Source organism: Scyliorhinus torazame, chromosome 17, assembly GCF_047496885.1.
Source record: "Scyliorhinus torazame isolate Kashiwa2021f chromosome 17, sScyTor2.1, whole genome shotgun sequence".
Classification (NCBI taxonomy): Eukaryota; Metazoa; Chordata; class Chondrichthyes; order Carcharhiniformes; family Scyliorhinidae; genus Scyliorhinus; species Scyliorhinus torazame.
Window position 1 is genome coordinate 136,702,600 of NC_092723.1, and position 25,137 is coordinate 136,727,736.

At 46.9% G+C, this 25,137-nt stretch overlaps 1 protein-coding gene across 2 annotated transcripts in view; it reads left to right on the forward strand.

Annotated features, from left to right (window-relative positions):
- LOC140394174 (protein kinase C beta type) overlaps positions 1-25,137 on the forward strand; it is a 531,938-nt gene that overhangs the window by 405,896 nt on the left and 100,905 nt on the right. For both annotated transcript variants that reach the window (XM_072481123.1, XM_072481121.1), the window contains exons 8-9: positions 17,218-17,317; positions 23,334-23,480. In XM_072481123.1, the coding sequence (XP_072337224.1) occupies positions 17,218-17,317; positions 23,334-23,480 (247 nt within the window). The remainder of the gene's footprint in view (positions 1-17,217; positions 17,318-23,333; positions 23,481-25,137) is intronic.

Consider the following 25,137-nt stretch of genomic DNA (forward strand, 5'->3'; position numbering starts at 1 on the left):
CCTGCACCTTTGGATCTGTCTTCACTAAGTAGGACACAAATAACCTTCCGGAAATACTAGGGGACAGAGGGTCTAGCATGAAGGAGGAATTGAAGGAAATTGTTATTAGTCAGGAATTACATTGGGGAAATTGATGGAATTAAAACCCGATAAGTCGCCAGGGCCTGATGTTCTGCATCCCAGAGTACTTAAGTGGTCCTAGAAATAATAGATGTATTGGTGATCATTTTCCAGCATTCTACAGACTCTGGAAGAGTTCCAATGGATTGGAAGGTAGCTAATGTAACCCCACTTTTTAAAAAAAGAGGGAGAGAGAAAATGGGGAACTATAGACCGGTTAGCCTGACATTGGTAGTGGGGAAAATGCTGGAGTCAATTATTAAGAATGAAATAACTGAGCATTTGGAAAGTGGGGATGGGATCGGTCCAAGTCAGCATGGATTCACTAAAGGGAAATCATACTTAACAAATCTTCTGGAATTGTTTGAGGATGTGACCCGTAGAGTAGACAAGGGTGAACCAGCAGATGTTGTGTACCTAGACTTTCAAAACGTTTTTGACAAGGTCCCACACAAGAGTAATGAGCAAAATTAAAGCTCATGGTATTGGGGTGATGTATTGACGTGGATAGAGAACTGGTTGGCAGACGAGAAGCAGAAAGTGGAAATAAACAGGTCCTTCTCAGAATGGCAGGCAGTGACTCGTGGGGTACCACAGGGTTCAGTGCTGGGACCCCAGCTGTTCACAATATACATTAATGAATTGGACGAAGGGATTGCATGCAATATCTCCAAATTTGCAGAAGACACTAAGCTGGGTGGCAGTGTGTGCTGTGAGGAGGATACAGAGAGGCTGCAGGGTGGCTTGGACAGGCTGGCTGAGTGGGCAAATACTTGGCAAATGCAATATAATGTGGGTAAGTGTGAGGTTATCCACTTTGGTGGCAAAAACAGGAAGGCAGGTTATTATCTGAATGATGGCAGTTCAAGAAAAGGGGAAATGCAACGAGACCTGGGTGTCATGATGGAACAGTCGCTGAAGGTTGGCATGCAGGTACAGTAGGCGATGAGGAACGCTAATGGCATGCTGGCCTTCATAGCAAGAGGATTTGAGTATCGGAGTATGGATGTCCTGCTGCAGTTATACAGGGCCTTGGTAAGGCCACACCTTTATTATTGTGTGCAGTTTTGGTCTCTTAGTTTGAGGAAGGACATTCATGCTATTGAGGGTGTCCAGCGAAGGTTCACCAGACTAGTTCCCGGGATGGCAGGACTGACATATGAAGAAAGACTGGATCGATTGGGCTTGTACTTACTGAAGTTTAGAAGAATGAGAGGGGATCTCAGAAACTGATAAAATCTTGATGGGACTAGACAAGCTAGATGCGGGAAGAATGTTCCCGATGTTGGGGCCAACCAGAACTAGGGGTCACAGCCTAAGAATAAAGGGAAAACCATTCAGGACTGAGATAAGGAAGAAACTCTTTTCTCTCAGAGATGTGAAGCTGTGGAATTCTCCACCACAGAAAGCTGTTGGGGTCAGTTCGTTGTATAGAGTTCGTTCAAGAGGGAGCTGGACCTGGTCCTTGTGGCTAAAGGGATCAAATGGTATGGAGAGAAAGCGGGAGTGGGATACTGAATTTGCATGATCATGTTGATACCTCCTGCACCTATTTTCTACATTTCACTACATCCCGGACCCGCAAAGCAGCATGGACGGAATCGTGAAGCTCCTGAAAGGGTTTGGAGCCTTCTCAGGCGACAAACTCAACTTGAGCAAAAGTGAAATCTTCCCGTGAACCAATCAGAAGTGGGGCAGAGCTGGAGGGGCTGCCATTTAAACGAGCCCGATACAAATTCAGCTACCTGAGGATCCAAATCGCCCATGACTGGGCACTGATCCACAAATGGAGCCTGACCATTCTGGTGGAGGAAGTAAAAAAGGACTCGCAGAGGTGGGTCTCACTCACACACTCCCTGGCAGGGAAAGTGCAGACGATCAAGATGAACGTACTGTTCAGGTTCCTCTTCCTGTTCAGATCCATACCGATCTACATCCCCAAGGCCACCTTCAACTCATTAGAAAAACTGATCATGGCGTTTGTGTCGGGGGGGAAGAATCCTAGGATCCCCAAAAAGGTACATTAGAGAACGAGAACCATTTGCCAGGGGGGGGGGGGGGGGGGGCGCGGGGGAGGGGGGGGGGACTAAGTGGGTGCGAATGGAGGAGGAATTATGCACGGGGCCTCCCTTCGGGCCTTGGCCACAGCTGCGTTCCCATCCCCACCAAACAAACACTCAACGAGCCTAGTGATGATTGCAACACTCTGCTCGTAGAACCAACTGTGACAGCACTTCGGATTAACCAAAATGTCAGTTAAAGCCCCCATCTGCAGCAACCACAGGTTTGCGCCAGCCATAATGGACACCACCTTCAAAAGGTGGAGACAAGATGGGAGGTAGTTGACAGTTTGGGACTTCAACGCTGACAGCAGACTGGCAACATTCAAGGAACTAGCAGAATGTCCAGCTGATGTGGGTTAATGAGCTGAGATACATGCAGCCAAAAACATCCTACATAGAGAAACAAAAGCGTACCCACAATCACTGCAACAATCGCTGTTAGAGGACTTCCTAGATGCGGACATACTGGGGAGGGGGGACTGCTGCGACCTGTATGGGCAAGGGCAGGCACACTACTGGACGAGACCAGGGAAAAGTGGGAGGAAGACCTAGGGTTTGAAGTGGGGTGGGAACTCTGGAGCGAAGCACTGTACAGGGTCAACTCCACCTTCACGTGCGCAAAGCAGAGCCTAATGCAGCTGAAAGTGGTACACAGAGCCCACTTAATCAGAACCCGAATGAGCAGGTTCTTCCCACAAGGGGAGGACAAATGCGAACGATACCAAGGAAGCTGGCCAACCACACCCACATTTTCTTGTCTTGCCCCAGACTTGTCGAGTTCTGGACAGCCTTCTTCGAGGCAATGTCGAAGGTCGTCGGGATGAGGGTAGAGCCATGCCCGAGAGTGACAATCTTTGGGGTGTCAGAACAGCCAGATCACTTCATGGGGAAGAGGGCCGACCCCTTGCCTTTGCCTCCCTAATTGCCTGACGGAAAATCCTGCTCGGTTGGCAATCGGCACAACCCAAAGCTGCAGGCTGGCTGGCCGACCTATCGGAATTTCTCCAGATTGAGAAAATTAAATTTGCCGTCCGGGAGTCAAAGAAGGCTTCCACAAAACATGGGAGCCATTCATCCAGTTGTTCCAAGACTTGTTTGTAGCCAACAGCCAATAAGCCAAAGGAAGGGAGAGGGAAGCCACAGTATAACAATGAACGCAAACAAAAGGTGGGGAGGAGGGGGGTGAATAAAGAGACATAGAGGCCAAACATGCATAGCAAACAACATAATACACAGCGTCACGCCAACTAAATAGGAATAAGACATAAAAACTGGTCAAGGAAGAGGGCATGCCAGAAGACCAGAAGGGGAGGGGGATCAGGAAGAAAAGGGGAAGAGGGAGGCAGGGGACCCAGCTCGAACTAACGCCTACTGGAGAAAGTCAAAAGAGAAGCCTTAACTATTGTAAATAACAAACGTTAACTGATGTAAATAATGTGATATGTGTTTGGTTTTTTTTGTTCTGGTCACGCTTGCCTTTTTTCTGTACAATTTGAAAAACCCTTAATAAAAATATTTTTTTTAGAAAGTGAGTCTTGCTTTAATATGCAGATTTGCTAAAAAGTGATTCTGCCCACAATGGGCAGGATTTATATCACAATGTCTCGTGAGATCGCATTGGATCTCAGTAGGTTTTGCAAGCCGGGTAGATACCGGGAGTGGGTTCTCATGGCTTTTATCGACCATGCTGCGCCACAGCAAGCTATTTTTAAGGCGCAGTGTGACGGTTGGATTGTGCCCATGCTGTCAAAGCTTTATGACTTGCACTCAGCAGGGCAGATTTGCAAGAGTACCATATCTCAAAGGGAACTATTTATATTGACTCTTGATCCCGTACACCCAAGCATTTAGCCTTGAAGCCCGAGTATTCATCTAATCCCTTCACTTTGAAAATGTGGGCAGCTGGCATTGGTTTTTTTTTTTGGATAAATTTAGAGTACCCAATTATTTCTTTTTTTCCAATTAAGGGGCAATTTAGTGTGGCCAATCCACCTTTGGGTTGTGGGGCTGAAACCCATGCAGACAGTGAGAATGTGCAAACTCCACGCAGTCAGTGACCCAAGGCTGGGATTCAAGCCCAGGTCCTCAGCGCCGCAGTCCCAGTGCTAACCACTGTGCCACGTGCCACACCAGCTGGCATTGTTAAGCGTTAACTCTTGATGGCCAATTAGTGTGACGAGCACGAGTATCCGGACGGTAGAGGGCATAATTGCTTTCTACTTCAGGGATAGAAAATACTTAGAGGCACCCATCTTACTCAGACTGCTGTCATGTGAGAGTGCCTTTAGGAAATGGATGTTTATGCAATGTACCTTTAAGAAATGCAGTGATGTCAGAGTGTGGGTGGAGCTGGGCTTTAGATCAGCCATTTTGCAGTTTTAGTTTCAGTTCTGAGAAAAAGAGCTTGGGTGTGTCTGTGTTTGCAGTGAGCTGGATCTGCTGTAATCTCTGCCATGAAAGACTATCTCTGGATCATTTGGGTGATTTAAACTCATAATAGTAATGCCTTTAACCTGATGTGTTTCTGTTTAAAGGTGTTCAGTCTCTTGGATGTTGAAAGCAATAACTGAAAGATTATTTAGTGTTGTATTATTTTCGGGGTTATCTTTGCAGTAAGGGGTGTTAAGTGATCCAATGTTTATTTAAAAGGTTAAGTTGAGTTCATGGAATAAACATTGTTTTGTGTTTAAAAACCCACGTGTCCATAATTGTAATACCACAGCTGGGGAACAGACCCCTGGTGCTGGTGGAAACAGTGCTCACCTCCTTACTCCCTCTCAGAGATCATGGTGCCTAGCTCCCGTTTATAAAAAGCAGTAGAATTTGAGCCAGCGTGACATCAAGTCGGTTGGATGGGAAGATTCAATGAGGGCTGAAGTTGTGACATTAACCACGCTAAGTATATTATAATGGATTCAGATTCATGACAATCATGTTTGCGTCCTTCCTGGGCGTGAACTTGATCGCGTTATCAAGAAGGGCACAGAAAGGTTACGTCCCGAAATCTCGCTGGTGCAAATCCCATCTTTGGCCCCTCGTGAGATTTAGCGGCCATTACATAATTTGCTTGAATGGCCACTAAATCCCACCCATAGTGTCCAGCATTAGATGTGATTCCACGATCAGACAACACTTGCTAAACAATCCTGATTGTACTAAGAATTACACTGAAAAACAATTTAAGATTATCAGTTGGGCCCACTGTGGCCCACTTACACATGCTAGAAAGGGATGGCACGGTAGCACACTGGTTTGCTCTGTTGATTCATAGCACCAGGGTCCCAGGTTCGACTCCCGGCTTGGGTCACTGTCTGTGCGGAGCCTGCACGTTCTCCCTGTGTATGCTTGGGTTTCCTCCAGGTGCTCCGGTTTCCTCCCACAAGTCCTGAAAGACATGCTGTTAGGTAATTTGGACATTCTGAATTCTCCCTCTGTGTACCCGAACAGGCACCGGAATGTGGCGACTCGGGGCTTTTCACAGTAACATCATTGCAGTGTTAATGTAAGCCTACTTGTGACAATAAAGATTATTAAAATTAAAGGTGCATATATTTACACACAGCCCTTTGCAGACAGAAGGAGCATGGCCACACGTCTTTTCCAACTGAAGAGAAGCTTGGGGGACAGCCATTCTCTGGTCCACTCCCTATGGCAATGCCTTGACCAATCAGAGTCGACCTGTCTAGTTTGAATTTCAACAAAAGCTTGACATTTAACTGTTCCCTGATGCATTCGCCATGACAACACTTAATCAGAGTGGACTTGCCAACCAATCCGCACCCACTTATTATGCAATATATATTGTTCCCTTTGACATTTTGTACTCTTGCGATGAGTGCAAGACAAAATGCTTCGACAGCATGTCTCCTTTTTCAGCACCTCGGACATGATGTCCGCGAAGCCCTGACAGAACGCCTTCAGCTTCGGACATGCCCAAACCCCCCCCCACACACACACAGCTCTTCCTCCCATTTCCTCTTGACCTCTCCTATCGGGGCTCCCTCCCAGTCCGTTAACTCCTTGTAAATCTTGGACACCTTGCCCTCCCCATACCCTCCTTCGACACATCCTTGACCTGTAGTCCCGGGATGGCAGATGGGAAAAGATGTCACCTGCTTCCTCACATAGTCCCGTACCTGTAAGTAGCTAAACCTGCTCCCGCTGGGCAGCTCATATTCCTCGTCCAATTTCTCTAAACTCGAAAAGCTGCCCCCCACAAACAGGTCTCCAAATCGATCCAGCCCCCCAGTGCAAATCTATGATTACCGCAAATTGGTGCCCACAACCTCCAGGCACCTTCCAACCTCAAATGCTGCTGCCACTGTCTCCTCGCCTGCCACCGGGCTCGTGGAGTACTTGGCTGTCAAGGAAGGCAGAGGCGCTGTCAACAATGCCCCCAGACTTGTACCCCTGCAAGAGGTTGCCTCCACCCGCCCCCATGCCAACCCTTCCCCCACAACGCACTTCTTTACCATAGCGATATTCGTTGCCCAATAATAATTCATTACGTTTGGCATGGCCAGCCCGCACTCTCCTGCTCCGACAGAACCTTCTTAACCCGTGGGACTTTCCCCGCCCACACAAACCCCGAGATCAACAAATTCATTTTACTAAAGAATGATCTTTGGGACGAAGATCAGAAGGTTCTGAAAAACAAATAAAAGCCTCGGGAGCACTGTTATTTTCACTGTCTGCACCTGCCATGCCAGCGACAGCGGCAGCATATCCCACCTCTTAAAATCCCCCTTCATCTGTTCCACCAACCGTGCCAGATTCAATTTGTGAAGTTGTTCCCATCCCTGTGCTACCTGGATAAATATTTGAAGCTCACCACCTTAAACGGCAGCTCACCCAACCTCCTCTCCTGCCCCCTGGCCTCGATCGAGAAGACCTCACTCTTCCCCATGTTTAGCTTGTATCCGGAAAACCGGGCAAACTCCTCTAAAACACCCATAATTCCCCTGATGCCTCCCAGTGTGTCCGAAATATAAAGCAACGGGTCGTCCACATATAACGAAACCCAGTCCAATGGGGGCCCCTCCACCAAGTCCTCCTCCATCCTGGGGAACTCCAACCTGTCCAGGAACCACCGTATTCCCTCCCCCCGCCGATTCGTAAAGTCTCCTAAAAAAACTCCTCAAAAACCCCATTTACCCCCACCGGGTCCAGAATCATCCTTCCCCTCCCATCCTTCACCCTGCTTTTTTTAATAATAAATTTAGAGTACCCAATTCATTTTTTCCAATTAAGGGGCAATTTAGCGTGGTAAATCCACCTACCCTGCACATCTTTGGGTTGTGGGGGCGAAACCCACGCAGACACGGGGATAATGTGCAAACTCCACACGGACAGTGACCCACAGCCGGGATCGAACGTGGGACCTCGGCGCGTGAGGTGTGCTAACCACTGCACCACCGTGCTGCCCTCATCCTTCACCTTTCTGATCTCCCTCACCACCACCTGCTTCCTAAGTTGGTGGGCCAGCATAAGACCATAAGACATAGGAGCGGAAGTAAGGCCATTCGGCCCATCGAGTCCACTCCGCCATTCAATCATGGCTGATTTCAACTCCATTTACCCGCTCTCTCTCCATAGCCCTTAATTCCTCGAGAAATCAAGAATTTATCAATTTCTGTCTTAAAGACACTCAACGTCCCGGCCTCCACCGCCCTCTGGCAATGAATTCCACAGACCCACCACTCTCTGGCTGAAGAAATTTCTCCTCATCTCTGTTCTAAAGTGACTCCCTTTTATTCTAAGGCTGTGCCCCCAGGTCCTAGTCTCCCCTGCTAATGGAAACAACTTCTCTAGTTGTTTGTGGACGTTATATGTGGACGACCCGTTGCTTTATATTTCGGACACACTGGGAGGCATCAAGATCCACCCTATCTAAGCCATTCATTATCTTGTAAGTTTCTATTAGATCTCCCCTCAACCTCCTAAACTCCAATGAATATAATCCCAGGATCCTCAGACGTTCATCGTATGTTAGGCCTACCATTCCTGGGATCATCCGTGTGAATCTCCGCTGAACCTGCTCCAGTGCCAGTATGTCCTTCCTGAGGTGTGGGGCCCAAAATTGCTCACAGTATTCTAAATGGGGCCTAACTAATGCTTTATAAAGCTTCAGAAGTACATCCCTGCTTTTATATTCCAAGCCTCTTGAGATGAATGACAACATTGCATTTGCTTTCTTAATTACGGACTCAACTTGCAAGTTGACCTTTAGAGAATCCTGGACTAGGACTCCCAAGTCCCTTTGCACTTCAGCATTATGAATTTTGTCACCGTTTAGAAATTAGTCCACGCCTCTATTCTTTTTTCCAAAGTGCAAGACCTCGCACTTGCCCACGTTGAATATCATCAGCCATTTCTTGGACCACTCTCCTAAACTGTCTAAATCTTTCTGCAGCCTCCCCACCTCCTCCATACTACCTGCCCCTCCACCTATCTTTGTATCATCGGCAAACTTAGCCAGAATGCCCCCAGTCCCATCATCTAGATCGTTAATATATAAAGAGAACAGCTGCGGCCCCAACACTGAACCCTGCGGGACACCACTCGTCACCGGTTGCCATTCCGAAAAAGAACCTTTTATCCCAACTCTCTGCCTTCTGCCTGACAGCCAATCGTCAATCCATGTTAGTACCTTGCCTCGAATACCATGGGCCCTTATTTTACTCAGCAGTCTCCCGTGAGGCACCTTATCAAAGGCCTTTTGGAAGTCAATATAGATAACATCCATTGGCTCTCCTTGGTCTAACCTATTTGTTATCTCTTCAAAGAACTCTAACAGGTTTGTCAGGCACGACCTCCCCTTACTAAATCCATGCTGACTTGTCCTAATCTGACCCTGCACTTCCAAGAATTTAGAAATCTCATCCTTAACAATGGATTCTAGAATCTTGCCAACAACCGAGGTTAGGCTAATTGGCCTATAATTTTCCATCTTTTTCCTTGTTCCCTTCTTGAACAGGGGGGTTACAACAGCGATTTTCCAATCCTCTGGGACTTTCCCGGACTCCAGTGACTTTTGAAAGATCATAACGAACGCCTCCACTATTTCTTCAGCTATCTCCTTTAGAACTCTAGGATGTAGTCCATCTGGCCCGGAGATTTATCAATTTTTAGACCTCTTAGTTTCTCTAGGACTTTCTCCTTTGTGATGGCTACGATATTCAACTCTGCCCCCTGACTCTCCGGAATTGGTGGGATATTACTCATGTCTTCTACTGTGAAGACTGACGCAAAGTACTTATTTAGTTCCTCAGCTATTTCCTTGTCTCCCATCACAAAATTACCAGCGTCATTTTGGAGCGGCCCAATGTCAACTTTTGCCTCCCGTTTGTTTTTAATGTATTTAAATAAACTTTTACTATCATTCCTAATGTTACTGGCTAGCCTACCTTCATATTTGATCCTCTCTTTCCTTATTTCTCTCTTTGTTATCCTCTGTTTGTTTTTGTAGCCTTCCCAATCTTCTGACTTCCCACTACTCTTTGCCACATTATAGGCTTTCTCTTTTGCTTTGATGCATTCCCTAACTTCCTTTGTCAGCCATGGCTGCCTAATCCCCCCTCTGATAACCTTTTCTTTGGGATGAACCTCTGCACTGTGTCCTCAATTACTCCCAGAAACTCCTGCCATTGCTGTTCTACTGTCTTTCCCACTAGGCTCTGCTCCTAGTCGATTTTCGTCAGTTCCTCCCTCATGCCCCTGTAGTTACCTTTATTTAACTGTAACACCTTTACATCTGATTCTACCTTCTTTCTTTAAAATTGGAGATGGAATTCTACCATATTATGAGCACTGCCTCCTCAGTGCTCCCTTACTTTAGGATCTTTAATCAAGCGTGGCTCATTACATAACACTAAGTCCAGAATGGCCTGTTCCCTCGTGGGCTCCATCACAAGCTGTTCCAAAAAGCCCTCCTGTAAACATTCAATGAATTCCCTTTCCTTGGGTCCATTGGCAGCATTATTTACCCAGTCCACCTGCATATTGAAGTCCCCCATGATCACTGTGACCTTGCCTTTCTGACATGCACTTTCTATTTCGTGGTGCATTTTGTGCCCCCGGTCCTGACCACTGTTAGGAGGCCTGTACATAACTCCCATTTTGGTTTTTTTGCCTTTGTGGTTCCTCAACTCTACCCACACAGACTCCACATCATCTGACCCTATGTCATTTAGTGCTATTGATTTAATTTCATTCCTAATTAACAAGGCAACCCCGCCCCCTCTGCCCACCTCCCTGTCTTTTCGATAGGTTGTGAATCCCTGGATGTTTAAATGCCAGTCCTGATCCCCCTGCAACCATGTCTCTGTGATGCCTACCACATACCTGCCAGTCACAATCTGGGCCACAAGCTCATCTACCTTGTTCCGTACACTGCGCGCATTTAAATATAGCACCTTTAATTCTCTGTTGACCGTCCCTTTTTGTTTTCTTAGTGTGGTGGACCTTGGTTTACTGAGCCTTTCCATACACTGTGTCATATTTTGTGGGATGGGGACTATCGTAACCTCTCCTGAGTTTTGTCTTTTTGTGCTTTTTTGTATTCCTAAGCAGCTACGCTTCCCACTGATTACGTCACTTCTTGGTTCCCTGACTTTCCCTTCCCCCCCCAATCTTTAGTTTCAAGTCCTATTGACCACCCTATTTATTCTTTTCGCCAGAACACTGGTCCCAGCTCGGTTCAGGTGGAGACCATCCCAACGGTATAGGTCCCCCCTGTCCCAAAACTGATGCCAGTGTCCCATGAAAAGGAACCCCCCTTTCCCACACCACTCTTTCAGCCACGTGTTAACTTCCCTTATTCTTGCCTCCCTATGCCAATTTGCACGTGGCTCGGGCAGTAATCCGGAGATTATGACCCTTGAGGACCTGTTTTTTAATTTGAATCCTAGCTCTTTATAATCTCTAAACAGGTCCTCTTTCCTAGACTTGCCTATGTTGTTGGTACCGACATGGACCACAACAACTGGATCCTCCCCCTCCCTCTCCAGCATCCTTTCAAGCCGGTCAGAGATGTCCCGAACCCTAGCACCGGGCAGGCAACATACCATGCGGGACTCTTTATCCTGCTCACAAAGGATACTATCTATCCCCCTGATAATAGAATCCCCTACAACTACAACTTGCCTATTTACTCCCTCCCCTTGAATGGCCTGCTGAACCATGGTGCCTTGGTCAGCTGACTGATCCTTCCTGCAGCCCTGTTCGCCATCCACACAGGGAGCAAGTGCCTCATACCTGTTGGACAGAGTCAAGGGCTGAGGCTCCTGAGTTCCTGACTGCTGGTTCCCTTTACCTGCCTGACTTGCAGTCACACCCTGCTGTCCCTGGCCACTGGCAGGATTTAAACTACTTACTCTGACAGGTGTGACTGCCTCCTGAAACACAGTGTCCAGGTAAGTCTCCCCCTCCCGGATGTGCCTCAGTGTTTGAAGCTCAGACTCCAGCTCATCAACTCTGAGCCGGAGCTCTTCGAGCAGCCAACACTTACTGCAGATGTGGTCGCTGCAGCTCGCAATGGGATCTGCCAGCTCCCACATCAAGCAGCTCAAGCACATCACCTGACCAGCCATCACTAATTAATTAATTAGTTTAATTTAAGTTTATGAGTTTAGCTGTGTTTTTTTTAAAATTTGCGGCAGATTTGCTATCAACCACTCAGATCACAGCTTCCCTCTGACGTCACTTTTGGGAAACAAACTGGAAAACAGGAAGTTTCCGTAAGGTTTTTATACTCACAGAGACTGCTCCTCCTCCTCCGAACGGCTCCCGAAATTAGGCCCGAAGAAAGAGAGAGAACAAAACAGTAGGGAAAAAGCACCTTCTCCCACTCTTCACCGAATTACCTCACTGCACCAAATTACCAAATTCTCACTCGGTCTGTATCTCTCTCACTCAGGCTGTGTGTCCTTGACCTGCGCAATGCTTACTGGTCTTATGGTCTAAAATAATCAATCCGCAAGTACACCCTGTGCACATGGGAGAAGTACAAAAACTTCTTCGCACTCAACCTCCGACACCTCCACCAATCTACCCCCTCCACCCCTTGCACTCCATGAAACCCTTCCTCTCCTTCGCCACCGCCGACACCCTCCCCGACCTCTGGTTTGACCAGTCCATCCCTCGCTCAATGACTGTGTTAAAATTCCCTCCCATGATCCCCACCTCAAAGGCCACCCATTTGTTTATCAGCATTGCCATCCCCGCGTCTTCATATCTAATCCCGAATGAAAGACATGCCCAATGCACCCTTTCCTTAGTCTAGTCTGATCCCCGACCTTCAAGTGCGTTTTTTGCAAACAGGTCATGTTTGCGTTCAAGCTCCTCAAGTGAGCAAACACACGCAACCGTTTGACTGGCCCATTCAGCCCGCTCACAGTCCATGTGACCAACCTGGTCACCCCCCACCCGCCGCCAGTCCACAATATCCATTCTTGGGCCAGCCCCCAGCCCGTATGATGCAATCCTCCAGGCCCATCCTCAGATATCTGTTGTCACCACCTCCATTCTTTCTGTGCCACAGCAACCACTCCTTTGTCAGCAGCCCCCATCCCCTCTTCTCTCCCCCCCCCCCCCCCCCAAGCAGAACAATAATCCCATCTCCCTCTGCTGCACTAACACCTGCTCACCCCCCACTGCCCTGGCTTTAGCTAGCCTGCCCAGCTAGCCTGGCACACCCCGCACATGGTGCCAAACCTCCGAGGCCTCACTGATTCACCACCCGCCGCTCTCACACCTCCATATCAAAAACAACAATCAAATAAGAAAAAGGTGCACTCATCCTCCATGTTTCCCAAAGACCCCGCCACAGAACCCAACAAGACCTCTCAAAAAAGAGGTTTTCCCATAATCAACAAATAAAAGGCAACAAAAACGAAGAAGGCAGAAAAAAAAACCAACATCTCCTCACACCTCCACAGTTCAATGTACACCACCTCCTGCCAGTCCATTTTCCTTTCAAACTCCATCGACTCCTCTGGTGTACCAAAATAATCGGCCGCTGTGAGTCACCCAGAGGCAGGTCGGGTACAGCATCCCAAACTTCACCCCCTTAAAGATGGCAGCCTTCACTCGATTAAACCCGGCTCCCCTCTTCGCCAGTTCTGTGCCCAAGTCCTGGTACACCCGGAGCTCATTACCTTCCGCGGTGTACCACCTCGTCTGCCTTGCCCACCGCTATGTCTTCTCCTTGTCGCAGAATCGGTGGAGCCATACCACCATCGACCTCGGCAGCTCATTTGCATGCGGCTTCCTCATCAGCACCCAATACGCCCAGTCGACCTCCAGGAGTCGGTCAAAGGCCCACTCCCCCATTAGCTTCTCCAACATCTTGGCTAAATATGAGCCAGCATCCGCTCCCTTGATGTTCTCAGGCATCCCACAATTCTTAGGTTTTGCCTCCAAGTGTGGTTCTCCAGATCCTCCGCCTTTTGTCCTTTAGCCGCTAATGGGTCTCGCGCATCATTCCAATCTTTGCCGCCAACGAGGCAAGCTGCCCCTCGTGCTCTCCCACCGCCTCCTCCACCTTCTGAATAGCCTGGCCATAGTACTCCAGCATCTGTTCCACCCAATCAATTCCAGCTTGTAGTGGTTCCACTGCCTTGGCTAGGTCCTCCTGGACTTCGCTCCTCTGCCAGGTGAACATCTCATTTAAGAGGTCCACCAGCTGCTTTGTTGACCACTGCGCAGGCAGGGCTGACCCTTTACCCTCCATCATCTTCACCTGTGGCGCACAAAGAATTTCTTGCTCTAACAGCTCCCTTCTTCTCGACCCACTTCTGGTCCGTGGATCCATCCACCAGCCACACCAGTGGAGTTTAACTTCCCTCGACCACCTCTACACCTTTTTCCACCAAAACATCTGTCCAACAAACAGGGAAAAGGACAAAAAAACTGCCTCGTGCATGGCTGCCACTGGAAGTTAAGAAAGAATGGTTTAACCACACCGGCCATAGTCCGGGGCAAGGTTATTTTGCAGTCACCTTTTTGGTTCCTAGCATTGGAGGAGAACATTCAGCCCTCAAAAGCCTGTTCTGAAATTCAGTTACGTCATGGCTGATCTTCAAGCTCAATTCTATTTACCCAAATTCTATTATCTATATCCCCGAATTAACTTTGAAATAATAGAGAATTAATGTGGCTGTGATGGTGGCAGTGTTAATCTTGGGGTGTTGCCTCTCAAGAACCTAATTTCAGTGAGGTCTATCTTTGTCAATGGCTTTTCCCATTGAGTTTCCTTTACCAAAAGTAGTTAATGCTGAGACATTCACTGCCATGGTGGGTCACAATAGCACTGCAACCTCCGGCAGTCCCACTTGAACCAAAGCCCGGAAATTATAGTGTGCCTCAATGGGCTCTGGATGAATGCAATCTACACAATGCATGCATAACAGACTGCATCAGCTGGGAATTCAAAAAATCCATGGTATGATATTGTTTATATCAACTGATGCCTGAAACTTGGTCAAATTCGGTTGTGATCACTAGAACTTGTTTATGACAGTTACAATCACAAGAGTTCCAAAGAGGTTCAAAGCAGATTGTTTTATTCCAAAAGTCAATTCAAGCCGCAAAGTGACGGGGAGTACAAATAGTCCCAGCCGGAGCCATCAGAAAATGCCGGTTCCCTTCCTGGTCGTCCTTCATTGGCAGATTTTAACCAGTCCCACTCTCAGGCCTCCGCCCCTCAGCAAGGAGCTCGTATTCCACGAGCCCCACGGGAGGTCAATCGGGTGGATCTCATGGGGGTATCACATTGAAGAATAATTTATTATCACTTTTGAAGTCAGTTGAGTACTTCTGAGTGCTTTGAAGGCAAAAAAATGATGCTCAATGATCAGAAATGATTTTGCTTAAGAGCTATATAATTTTTGATGCCTATGTCAGTTGAATATTTCTGAGCACTTTCACATTAATTAAGTGGTGGCACAGTGGTTAGCACTGCTGCCTCACAGCACCAGGGGCCCGGGATCAATTCCAACCTCAGGTGACTGTCTGTGTGGAGTTTACATGTTCTCCCCGTGTCTACGTGGGTTTTTTCCAGGTGCTCTGGTTTCATCTCACCGTCCAAAGATATGCAGGTTAGGTGGATTGGCTATGCGAAATTGTTCGGTAGGTGGGGTAATGAGGTTACATGGATAGGGTGCGTGAGTGGGCCTGTAGGGTGCTCTTTCAGAGGGTTTGTGTAGTCTTGATGGGCTGAATGGGAAACTCCCTGAAAAACTCGGCATAAATGAATTTAGAAATTTTTCCGGAGAATCGACAATTTTTTTTCAGCACTGGGAAGTGTCATGTGAATGTCCCTTTAAGAAAAGTGTGTTTTATCAAATGGCTGCAGTGATGTCATTGTGTGGGTGGAGCTAGAATGTGATTTTGCTTTTTACTTTCATTTTGAGTTGGAAGCTCTTTTTGGCTCTGTGTTTTAGTTTCGTTTTCAGTTGGAGAGCTGCATTCAAACAAAAAGGTGAATATCTCTGTCTCTCTCGAAAGAATGTTTCCAGATCACTTGATGATTTCAAAGTAATACCTGTTTCTGTAGAGAATTCAAACCTACTGTCTTTGTTAAAAAGGGTTTTTTGACTTATGGATGTTGTTCGGAAAGTTACTAAGGGTTACCTATAGAGTACTGTATCTTTTTGGGGAGTTATCAGTGTTGGTAGTTGATAAGATGTTTACTGTGTGTTTATAAAATGTTAACCGGATTCATAGAAAAAACATTGTTTTGTTTTTAAAATACTTTAGATCTCTGTTGCATTACACCTGTAATGTGGGCCTTGTGCTCCCCATAACCAAAATCTATTAAAAGTTGTAGGTCAGGTGAACTCCATGATATACTTTGGTGTTCTCAAAGCCCTGGCCCATAATAGGAGCTGAACCCCAAGATCGAGCCACCATTTTGAAAGGGTGCTCCGATCTCTAAGTGAGCTTGTGGGTCCCCCATACTCCCCACCATGAGTAAAGTCACCCCTCACACATAAGGGCACTTCCCCCAAGTGGGGACACCTCGCTATGGGGTCCCTGAGGGTCCCCACTCTTCAGGTACCCCCCCCCCCCCAAAACCATTCATACCCCCATCCATCCTTCTTTTACGGCCATGGCCCGCCTCGGCCCCGAACCTTGGCAGTGCCACTCTGGCACTCGGGCACCCATGCACTGCCACGCTGGCAGTGTTCTTGCCAGCTTGGCAGTGTCACCTGGGCACCTTGGCAGTCCCAGGGTGGCAGTGCTAAGGTGCCCACGTTCCAGGGGGAGGGCCAGGGAGCTACCCTGCACTGACCCTGATCCCCCAGGGATCTCGATAGCCAAGGCGACCCCCCAGGTGCCATTCCGCCTGGTCCACGTTTGTGTGGACCAGTGCTGAATGGCATCTGGCTGCGGCTTTCCTGGGGAGGCCGGTAGATCCTGGGAGGCCGGTAAAATTTGCTGAAGTCCGTTTTAAACCGACTTTGGCACGTGCCGTTTTGCCCTGCTCCTTTTGGGTGGGATCCTGACTCCGATACCTCGCGGGACTTGGGTGGATCCCGCGAGGCATGAAGGCTGCCAGGAATCCCGTAAGAGGCCTCTCCTGGGATTCACCAGCCACACTGCGCTCGAGCAAGAGTGCAACGCGGCCGGTGGAACGCACCCTAAGTGTGGGCGAAACTGGTGGAACCAGAGTTTTAAAAAAGTGACCAGATGTCCTTGGATAGTGGTGGGGAACCCGCCAGCAGAGCGGGTTCCCTGAAAACCCGTCACAAATTCACTTCGAAATCTTTCCATTGACTCGCACCGTATGTCGTTCAATAGCGTAGTCGTTCCTGTTGCATCCCGCCCAGAATGGTCTCAGTTGTTTTTTTCGTTAAATCGCCTCCAAAGTCACAATCAGGAAATATTGCATTAATACTAAATGTTTTACATTCAAGATATGAATTTGCCTTCACACACTATGAAATATTTCAAAAGCTGAGATTGCAGGATTGCGAATGCTTCAAAAATATGCAGCCAGTTCCAAAAAGAAACTAAATTCCCTCTTACACAGGTACAAGTTGCTGAGCCAGGAGGAAGGTGAATATTACAATGTGCCAGTGCCACCGGAAGAGGACTCTGAAGGAAATGAGGAGCTCAGGCAGAAGTTTGAGGTAAGTCTCAGGACAAATCAGATTCAGGATAGCTGGATGAAGTGGTTCTTTTAACAACATACAATAAATAACTAACACAGGCAGAGAGAGCTGACCGTCTTGCAAATGGAGAATTATGTAAGTACACAATCTTAACATTCAGCCTGTAACTCATGCCAAATCCATCAATTAGATTCCAGCCTGTAACTCACTCCTGGGTATCCATTATTTTACACATAGGCCACAGGTGCCTCTCAATTACATTCCCACCTATAACTCTCACTGAACTGTTTGATGGGTGTTCAAAGTTGGACTGTCAATATATTACGTGGGAAATATGAGACACTAGGGAAACCATGCAGGATGTTGGATTTCAAGACCAGAAGGATCAGTGGGACATTTGAAAAGAACCCTTCTTAAAATGTGTATGTTGCAAGCAGTTTAAAGTTATTCTTTCCTGTGTTATTTATAATGTACGAAAATGCTGATGATGGACTGTTTGTCCAATGAATGACCCAGAGGAGCAGCATTTATTGTCAGTACTTCAGACAAATGGATTTTGCGGCCTGCGGCATTTATCTATACAATTAATTGAAATTCTGTCTGCACACACATCACCCATCTCTGTCTATCAGTCTGCTAAGTAACCTTTATTTGCTGTACTTGCTGCCTCACACTTCTCATTTACCCTGGTGTTGCTCCGTGATTGCTGCTGGCTGCTTGCTGATAACTGACTGTACTCAATTCAAAGGGACAGGAATGTTGGGACAATGCAAATAATTCTATTCATTAGAGGTGAGGATATTATTCTTCAGCCTGACAGTCCACTGTATCTATCACTCCATATGAACCACACTGCTGCGGAAATACTACAGCAAAGTTTATGTATAGAATAACAAATACCTGGAAGTGAATTAAATGCTGGAATCTATTTGCAGGGTCAGGTGCTTCCATTTAGAATAATGGATACTTGAAGAGTGAGTTGGAGGCTGGAATCCTGTTCATAGAAAATAGAAAATACAGCACAGAACAGGCCCTTCGGCCCACGATGTTGTGCCAAACTTTTGTCCTAGATTAAGAACAAATTAATCTACACCCCATCATTCTACTGTAATCCATGAACCTATCCAATAGCCTCTTGAAGGTCCCTAATGTTTCCGACTCAACTACTTCCACAGGCAGTGCATTCCATGCCCCCACTACTCTCTGGGTAAAGAACCTACCTCTGACATCCCCCCCTATATCTTCCACCATTCACCTTAAATTTATGTCCCCTTGTAATGGTTTGTTCTACCCGGGGGAAAACGTCTCTGACTGTCTACTCTATTTATTCCCCTGATCATCTTATAAACCTCTTATCAAGTCTCCCCTCATCCTTTTCCATTCTAATGAGAAAAGGCCTAGCAGCCTCAACCTTTCCTCGTAAGACCTACTCTCCATTCCAGGCAACATCCTGGTAAATCTCCTTTGCACCTTTTCCAAAGCTTCCACATCCTCCCTAAAATGAGGCGACCAGAACTGCACACAGTACTCCAAATGTGGCCTTACCAAGGTTTTGTACAGCTGCATCAGCACCTCACGGTTCTTAAATTCAATCCCTCTGCTAATGAATGCTAGCACACCATAGGCCTTCTTCACAGCTCTATCCACTTGAGTGGCAACTTTCAAAGATCTATGAACATAGACCGCAAGATCTATCTGCTCCTCCATATTGCCAAGTACCCTACCGTTAACCCTGTATTCCGCATTCATATTTGTCCTTCCAAAATGGACAACCTCACACTTTTCAGGGTTAAACTCCATCTGCCACTTCTCAGCCCAGCTCTGCATCCTATCTATGTCTCTTTGCAGCCGACAACAACCCTCCTCACTATCCAAAATTCCACCAATCTTCGTATCGTCTGCAAATTTACTGACCCACCCTTCAACTCCCTCATCCAAGTCATTAATGAAAATCACAAACAGCAGAGGACCCAGAACTGATCCCTGCGGTACTCCACTGGTAACTGGGCACCAGGCTGAATATTTGCCATCCACCACCACTCTCTGACTTCTATCGGTTAGCCAGTTCGTTATCCAACTGGCCAAATTTCCCACTATCCCATGCCTCCTTGTTTTCTGCATAAGCCTACCATGGGGAACCTTATCAAATGCCTTACTAAAATCCATGTACACTACTTCCACTGATTTACCTTCATCCACATGCTTGGTCACCTCCTCAAAGAATTCAATAAGACTTGTGAGGCAAGACCTACCCCTCATAAATCCGTGTTGACTATCCCTAATCAAGCAGTGTCTTTCCAGATGCTCAGAAATCCTATCCCTCAGTACCCTTTCCATTACTTTGCCTACCGCCGAAGTAAGACGAACTGGCCTGTAATTCCCAGGGTTATCCCTATTCCCTTTTCTGAACAGGGGCACGACATTCGCCACTCTCCAATCCCCTGATACCACCCCTGTTGACAGTGAGGACGAAAAGATCATTGCCAACGGCTCTTGCTTCCCATAGAATCCTTGGATATATCCCGTCAGGCCCGGGGGACTTGTCTATCCTCAAGTTTTTCAAAATGCCCAACACATCTTCCTTCCTAACAAGTATCTCCTCGAGCTTCCCAGTCTGTTTCACACTGTCGTCTCCAACAATATGGCCCCTCACATTCGTAAATACGGAAGACAAGTACTCGTTCAAGACCTCTCCTATCTCTTCAGACTCAATACACAATCTCCCGCTACTGTCCTTGGTCGGACCTACCCTCGCTCTAGTCATTCTCATATTTTTCACATATGTGTAAAAGGCCTTGGGGTTTTCCTTGATCCTACCCACCAAAGATTGTTCATGCCCTCTCTTAGCTCTCCTAATCCCCTTCTTCAGTTCTCGCCTGGCTATCTTGTATCACTCCAGCGCCTTGTTTGAACCTTGTTTCCTCAGCCTTACATAAGTCTCCTTCTTCCTCTTAACAAGACATTCAACCTCTCGTCAACCATGGTTCCCTCACTCAACCATCTCTTCCCTGCCTGACAGAGACATACATATCAAGGACACGTAGTATCTGTTCCTTGAACAAGTTCCACATTTCAATTGTGTCCTTCCCTGACAGCCTACGTTCCCAACTTATGCACTTCAGTTCTTGTCTGACAGCATCGTATTTACCCTTTTCCCAATTGTAAACCTTGCCCTGTTGCACGAACCTATCCCTCTCCATTACTAAAGTGAAAGTCACAGAATTGTGGTCACTATCTCCAAAGTGCTCCTCACTAACAAATCTATCACTTGCTCTGGTTCATTACCAAGTACCAAATCCAATATGGCCTCCCCTCTGGTCGGACAATCTACATACTGTGTTGGAAAAGCTTCCTGGACACACTGCACAAACACCACCCCATCCAAACTATTTGATCTAAAGAGTTTCCACTCAATATTTGGGAAGTTGAAGTCACCCATGACTACTACCCTGTGACTTCTGCACCTTTCCAAAATCTGTTTCCCAATCTGTTCCTCCACATTTCTGCTGCTATTGTGGGGCCTATAGAAAACTCCCAACAAGGTGACTGCTCCTTTCCTATTTCTGACTTCAACCCATACTATCTCAGTGGGCAGATCCTCCTCGAACTGCCTTTCTGCAGCTGTTATACTATCTATAATTAACAATGCCACCCCCACCTCTTTTACCACCCTTCCTAATCTTATTGAAACATCTATAACCATTTCTGCCCCTCTTCTTTCCAAGTTTCCGTGATGGCCACAACATCGTAGTCCCAAGTATCGATCCATGCCTTAAGTTCACCCACCTTATTCCTGATGCTTCTTGTGTTGAAGTATACACACTTCAACCCATCTCCGTGCCTGCAAGTTACTCTCCTTTGTCAGTGTTACCTTCCCCACTACCTCACTACACGCTTGGGTGTCCTGAACATCGGCTACCTTAGTTGCTGGACTCCAGATCCGGTTCCCATTCCCCTGCCAAATTAGTTTAAACCCTCCCGAAGGGTACTATAAAACCTCCCTCCCAGGATATTAGTGCCCCTCTGGTTCAGATGCAACCTATCCTGCTTGTACAGGTCCCACCTTCCCCAGAATGCGCTCCAATTATCCAAATACCTGAAGCCCTCCCTCCTACAGCATTCCTGCAGCCAAGTGTTCCACTGCGCACTCTCCCTATTCCTAGCCTCGCTATCACGTGGCACCGGCAACAAACCAGAGATGACAACTCTGTCTGCTGGCTTTTAACTTCCAGCCTAACTCCCTAAACTAGTTTATTACATCCACACCCCTTTTCCTACCTACATCAATGTGCACCACGACTTCTGGCTGCTCCCCCTCCCCCTTAAGGATCCTGAAGACACGATCCGAGACGTCATGGACCCTGGCACCCGGGAAGCAACAAACCATCCGAGAGTCTCGCCTGTGCCCACAGAACCGCCTTTCTGTACCCCTAACTATTGAGTCCCCTATAAATAGTGCTCTCCTACCTCCCCCCTTCCCTTCTGTACCCCAGAGCCAGACCTCGTGCCAGAGACCCGGTCACTGCAGCCTACCCCTGCTAGGTAATCCCCCCAACAGTATCCAAAGCGGTATACTTATTGTTGAGAGGAACGACCACAGGGATCCCTGCATTAACTGCTTCCTCCTCTTCCCACCTCTAACTGTTACCCAGCTACCTTTGTTCTCAGGTGTAACTATGTCCCTGTAGCTTCTATCTATCACCCCCTCAGCTTCCCGAATGATCCTCAGTTCATCCAGCTCCAGTTCCCTAACACGGTCTGTGAGGAGCTGGAGATGGCTGCACTTCCCGCAGGTGATGTCAGGAAGGAAGGACACCGGTGGTCTCCCTTACCTCGAACATTCTGCAGGAGGAACATTCCACTGCCCTAGCTGCCATCGCCTCGACTTAGTCTCCCAATAAAAAAGAAAGAGAAGAAAAAAAAAAGTAAATAGCTTACCTGCTCACAGAACTGAGTTTTTTTTAGGTTAGAGGAGGAGGGAGGGTGGGAGACACTACACGTGTAGTGTGTCGGGTTTCCTCACCGTTCAAATTTATTGGGTAATACAAACCTTCCCAGGTCTCCCCACGGCCAACTTCCTGCTGTTCTGAGAAAAAAAAAGCTCCAAAAAGTAAGTTTAAAAATCAAAAACGCAGCTTACCTTCCAGCTCTCCCCTCCAAAAATCGCTCCCCTCTCTGCCCACTCCGCTGGAAGAATGAGGAAGAATTCCTGTAAAACATTCAGGAAGATGACACTGTTGTTTATGTTACTCAAATTCTGCGAAGGAGAGAAACAGCATTGAGTGCTGAGCTTGTCTGATGGATGCTGATCAAAGGTTTTGGATAATTTAAAAATGTTATTCTTATTGAGTTGTGCAACATTCATTGTTTTATTTTTGATTTTATTGCTTGCATAACCCTGCTGTCTGTGGTGTTGCACTGGGGTAACTTTAACAGTGTACATCTTGCATCCTCACACAATGGTTTCTAACCACTCTCGGTATCCCCACATCCTCAGCATTTCTTTCGACATGCGTCCTCTTCCCCATCGTTCCTGGAGCTTAATCTCGGAACTACTGATGGCATCTCTTCACAAACGCATCCAGTGACTCCCAGCCGTCCCATCCAATGTCACTTCTGGGATCGCAGCCATTCGTACTCCTTGGATCCCATGCAGCACTACAAAACCATTTCACACATTACCAGCCCACTCCTGATCCTCCATCTTCAGCATTTTCCATGGTGCCTCCTATCCTGAGGCTATGCCCCCAGTGCCGGTCACTAATGTAACAGTATTCCCCTCCCCCAGTATATCTTGGGCTGTATCTTTCCAGCAGTTCTTGGAGCTCTGTTCCAACGCCTCCCATTTGTACTTCCATCCTTGTGGTCCACTCCTGTGTCTCCATCTTCGCGACCCCCCTGCCCCCACACTATACTGGCTCCACACCCAACTGCTTCTACATTTGGGAGTCTGTAATAGCCACCCTCACTCTATGGGCTATCCCAAGTGCCTCCCACAGCTTTAGTTTTAGCTGCTGTTTTATTTTATTTGCAGAGAGCCAGAATTGGGCCAGGTTCTAAGGCAGCCGAGGAGAAACGATCCAGCTCGTGGTCCAAAATTGACAACAATGGCAATCGGGATCGGATGAAGCTGGCTGACTTCAACTTCTTGATGGTGCTGGGGAAGGGCAGCTTTGGGAAAGTAAGAGTTACACTGCACCATTGGTTCAGTTTCTATTGTATTTAGGAAGTAACCTGTCCAATATACACTTGCACAAGCTCTCCCCAATGCGTTACAAATGGGGGGAACATTCCCAAATTGTAGCAGGAGTCAGATCTTTTGTTTTAGTGATGATTGGTTGAGGGATAAATGTTTGGTCAAAAATTGGGAGAACCTGCTGCTTCTCTTCCAAATAGTGCCGTGGAATCTTTTACATCTACCTGAGGGAGCCAACAGGGCCTCAGTCTAACGTCTCATCCAAAAGACTGCACCGCCGACTGTGTAACCCCCTTGTAGTACTGAGCCAGTGTGTCGGCCTGGAAACCGCAAGCTTTTGACTCTGGTCATATATCAGGTTTTAATGTTTTATTCTGTATGTTCTAGTTATTTTATTGTGTTGTATTATTGTATTGGTTGATGTGTGTGGTGTACTATTGCATTGTACAGTAGCATAATTATTAAGTTCATGGACTAGTAATACAGAAGCTTGAGCTAATAATCCAGCGTTCACCAATACAGCTGGGAAATTTAAAATTCTGTTAATTAAATAAGTTTCAATCCAGCAGCTAATATCAGGAATGGTGATTTGGGTGAAATGTTCCAGTCCTGTTGCGGGGGGGGGGAGGTGGGGGGAGAGATTCAGAAAATGCAGAGCACTGCTCAAGAGTCCATCAACTTTGTTAGGACCAGAATATCCACCACACAAAACCATTGGATTATTGTAAAAATCCACCTGTTTCATTAATGCCCGATATGGACAGAAATCTGCTACCCACTGAATCATGTCTGACCTTCAATATGGCAGATGGGAAATGATGGAGAAAAGTCATGGTGCATGTACCACCTATCATTTAATAGATACAACATTGATTAAGCCAATGAATTGGTAGAGGGCTGTGAGGCAGTGACATAGCTGAAAGTAATTTGTACATTCTCAGGTTTTAATGTGTAAGAGAAAAGTGCCTCCTTTTGTGCACCGTGGGGAGTTTCACCGAATCTTTCCAATGCGTTTTGTGAGGAATGAGGTACACATTCTGCATCGATAGCTGGATTCATGACATTCACTCCACATCCTGAGGGTATGAATCCAAATTGGATGAACAAGAGTTGGGCCTCAAGTTTATCATTCACATCCACCGCATTTGTTCCAAGCAGATGGCTCTGAATTGATGTTTGTAATCAGTAGTGTGCCCAGGAGGAGCTTCAGGGTTCTCTGTTCTAAAATCTCATTAACTCTGATCCAGATATGAATATATTTTCATTACCTGCCAGTCTCTTTTCCCAAATGTCCTACTGATGCCCTATAATCAAACAAGTCAATCGTCTGGTTAATTTCCAGATTCTTTGGTTTTTAGATTTGATGATCCTGAGATATTATACTCACAAATTGGACAGAATCATTTTGTTGAATAAAACGGAAAATTAAATGACACTTTGGTTAATTTGGGGGTAGCTTTCGCATCAGCCAAGGCAAGATCCTGAGTCAGGCTCACCAAATGCTGAGAGGCCTGCTCATGAATCTCCATTCAAACACTTTCCCTTCACATTATCCCATCAAACAGTCCCCAAAGCAGCCCTGTGGGAGCAAGAGTACAGATGAATGGTCCAAATTCTGAGTATCAACATTGATCATATATCA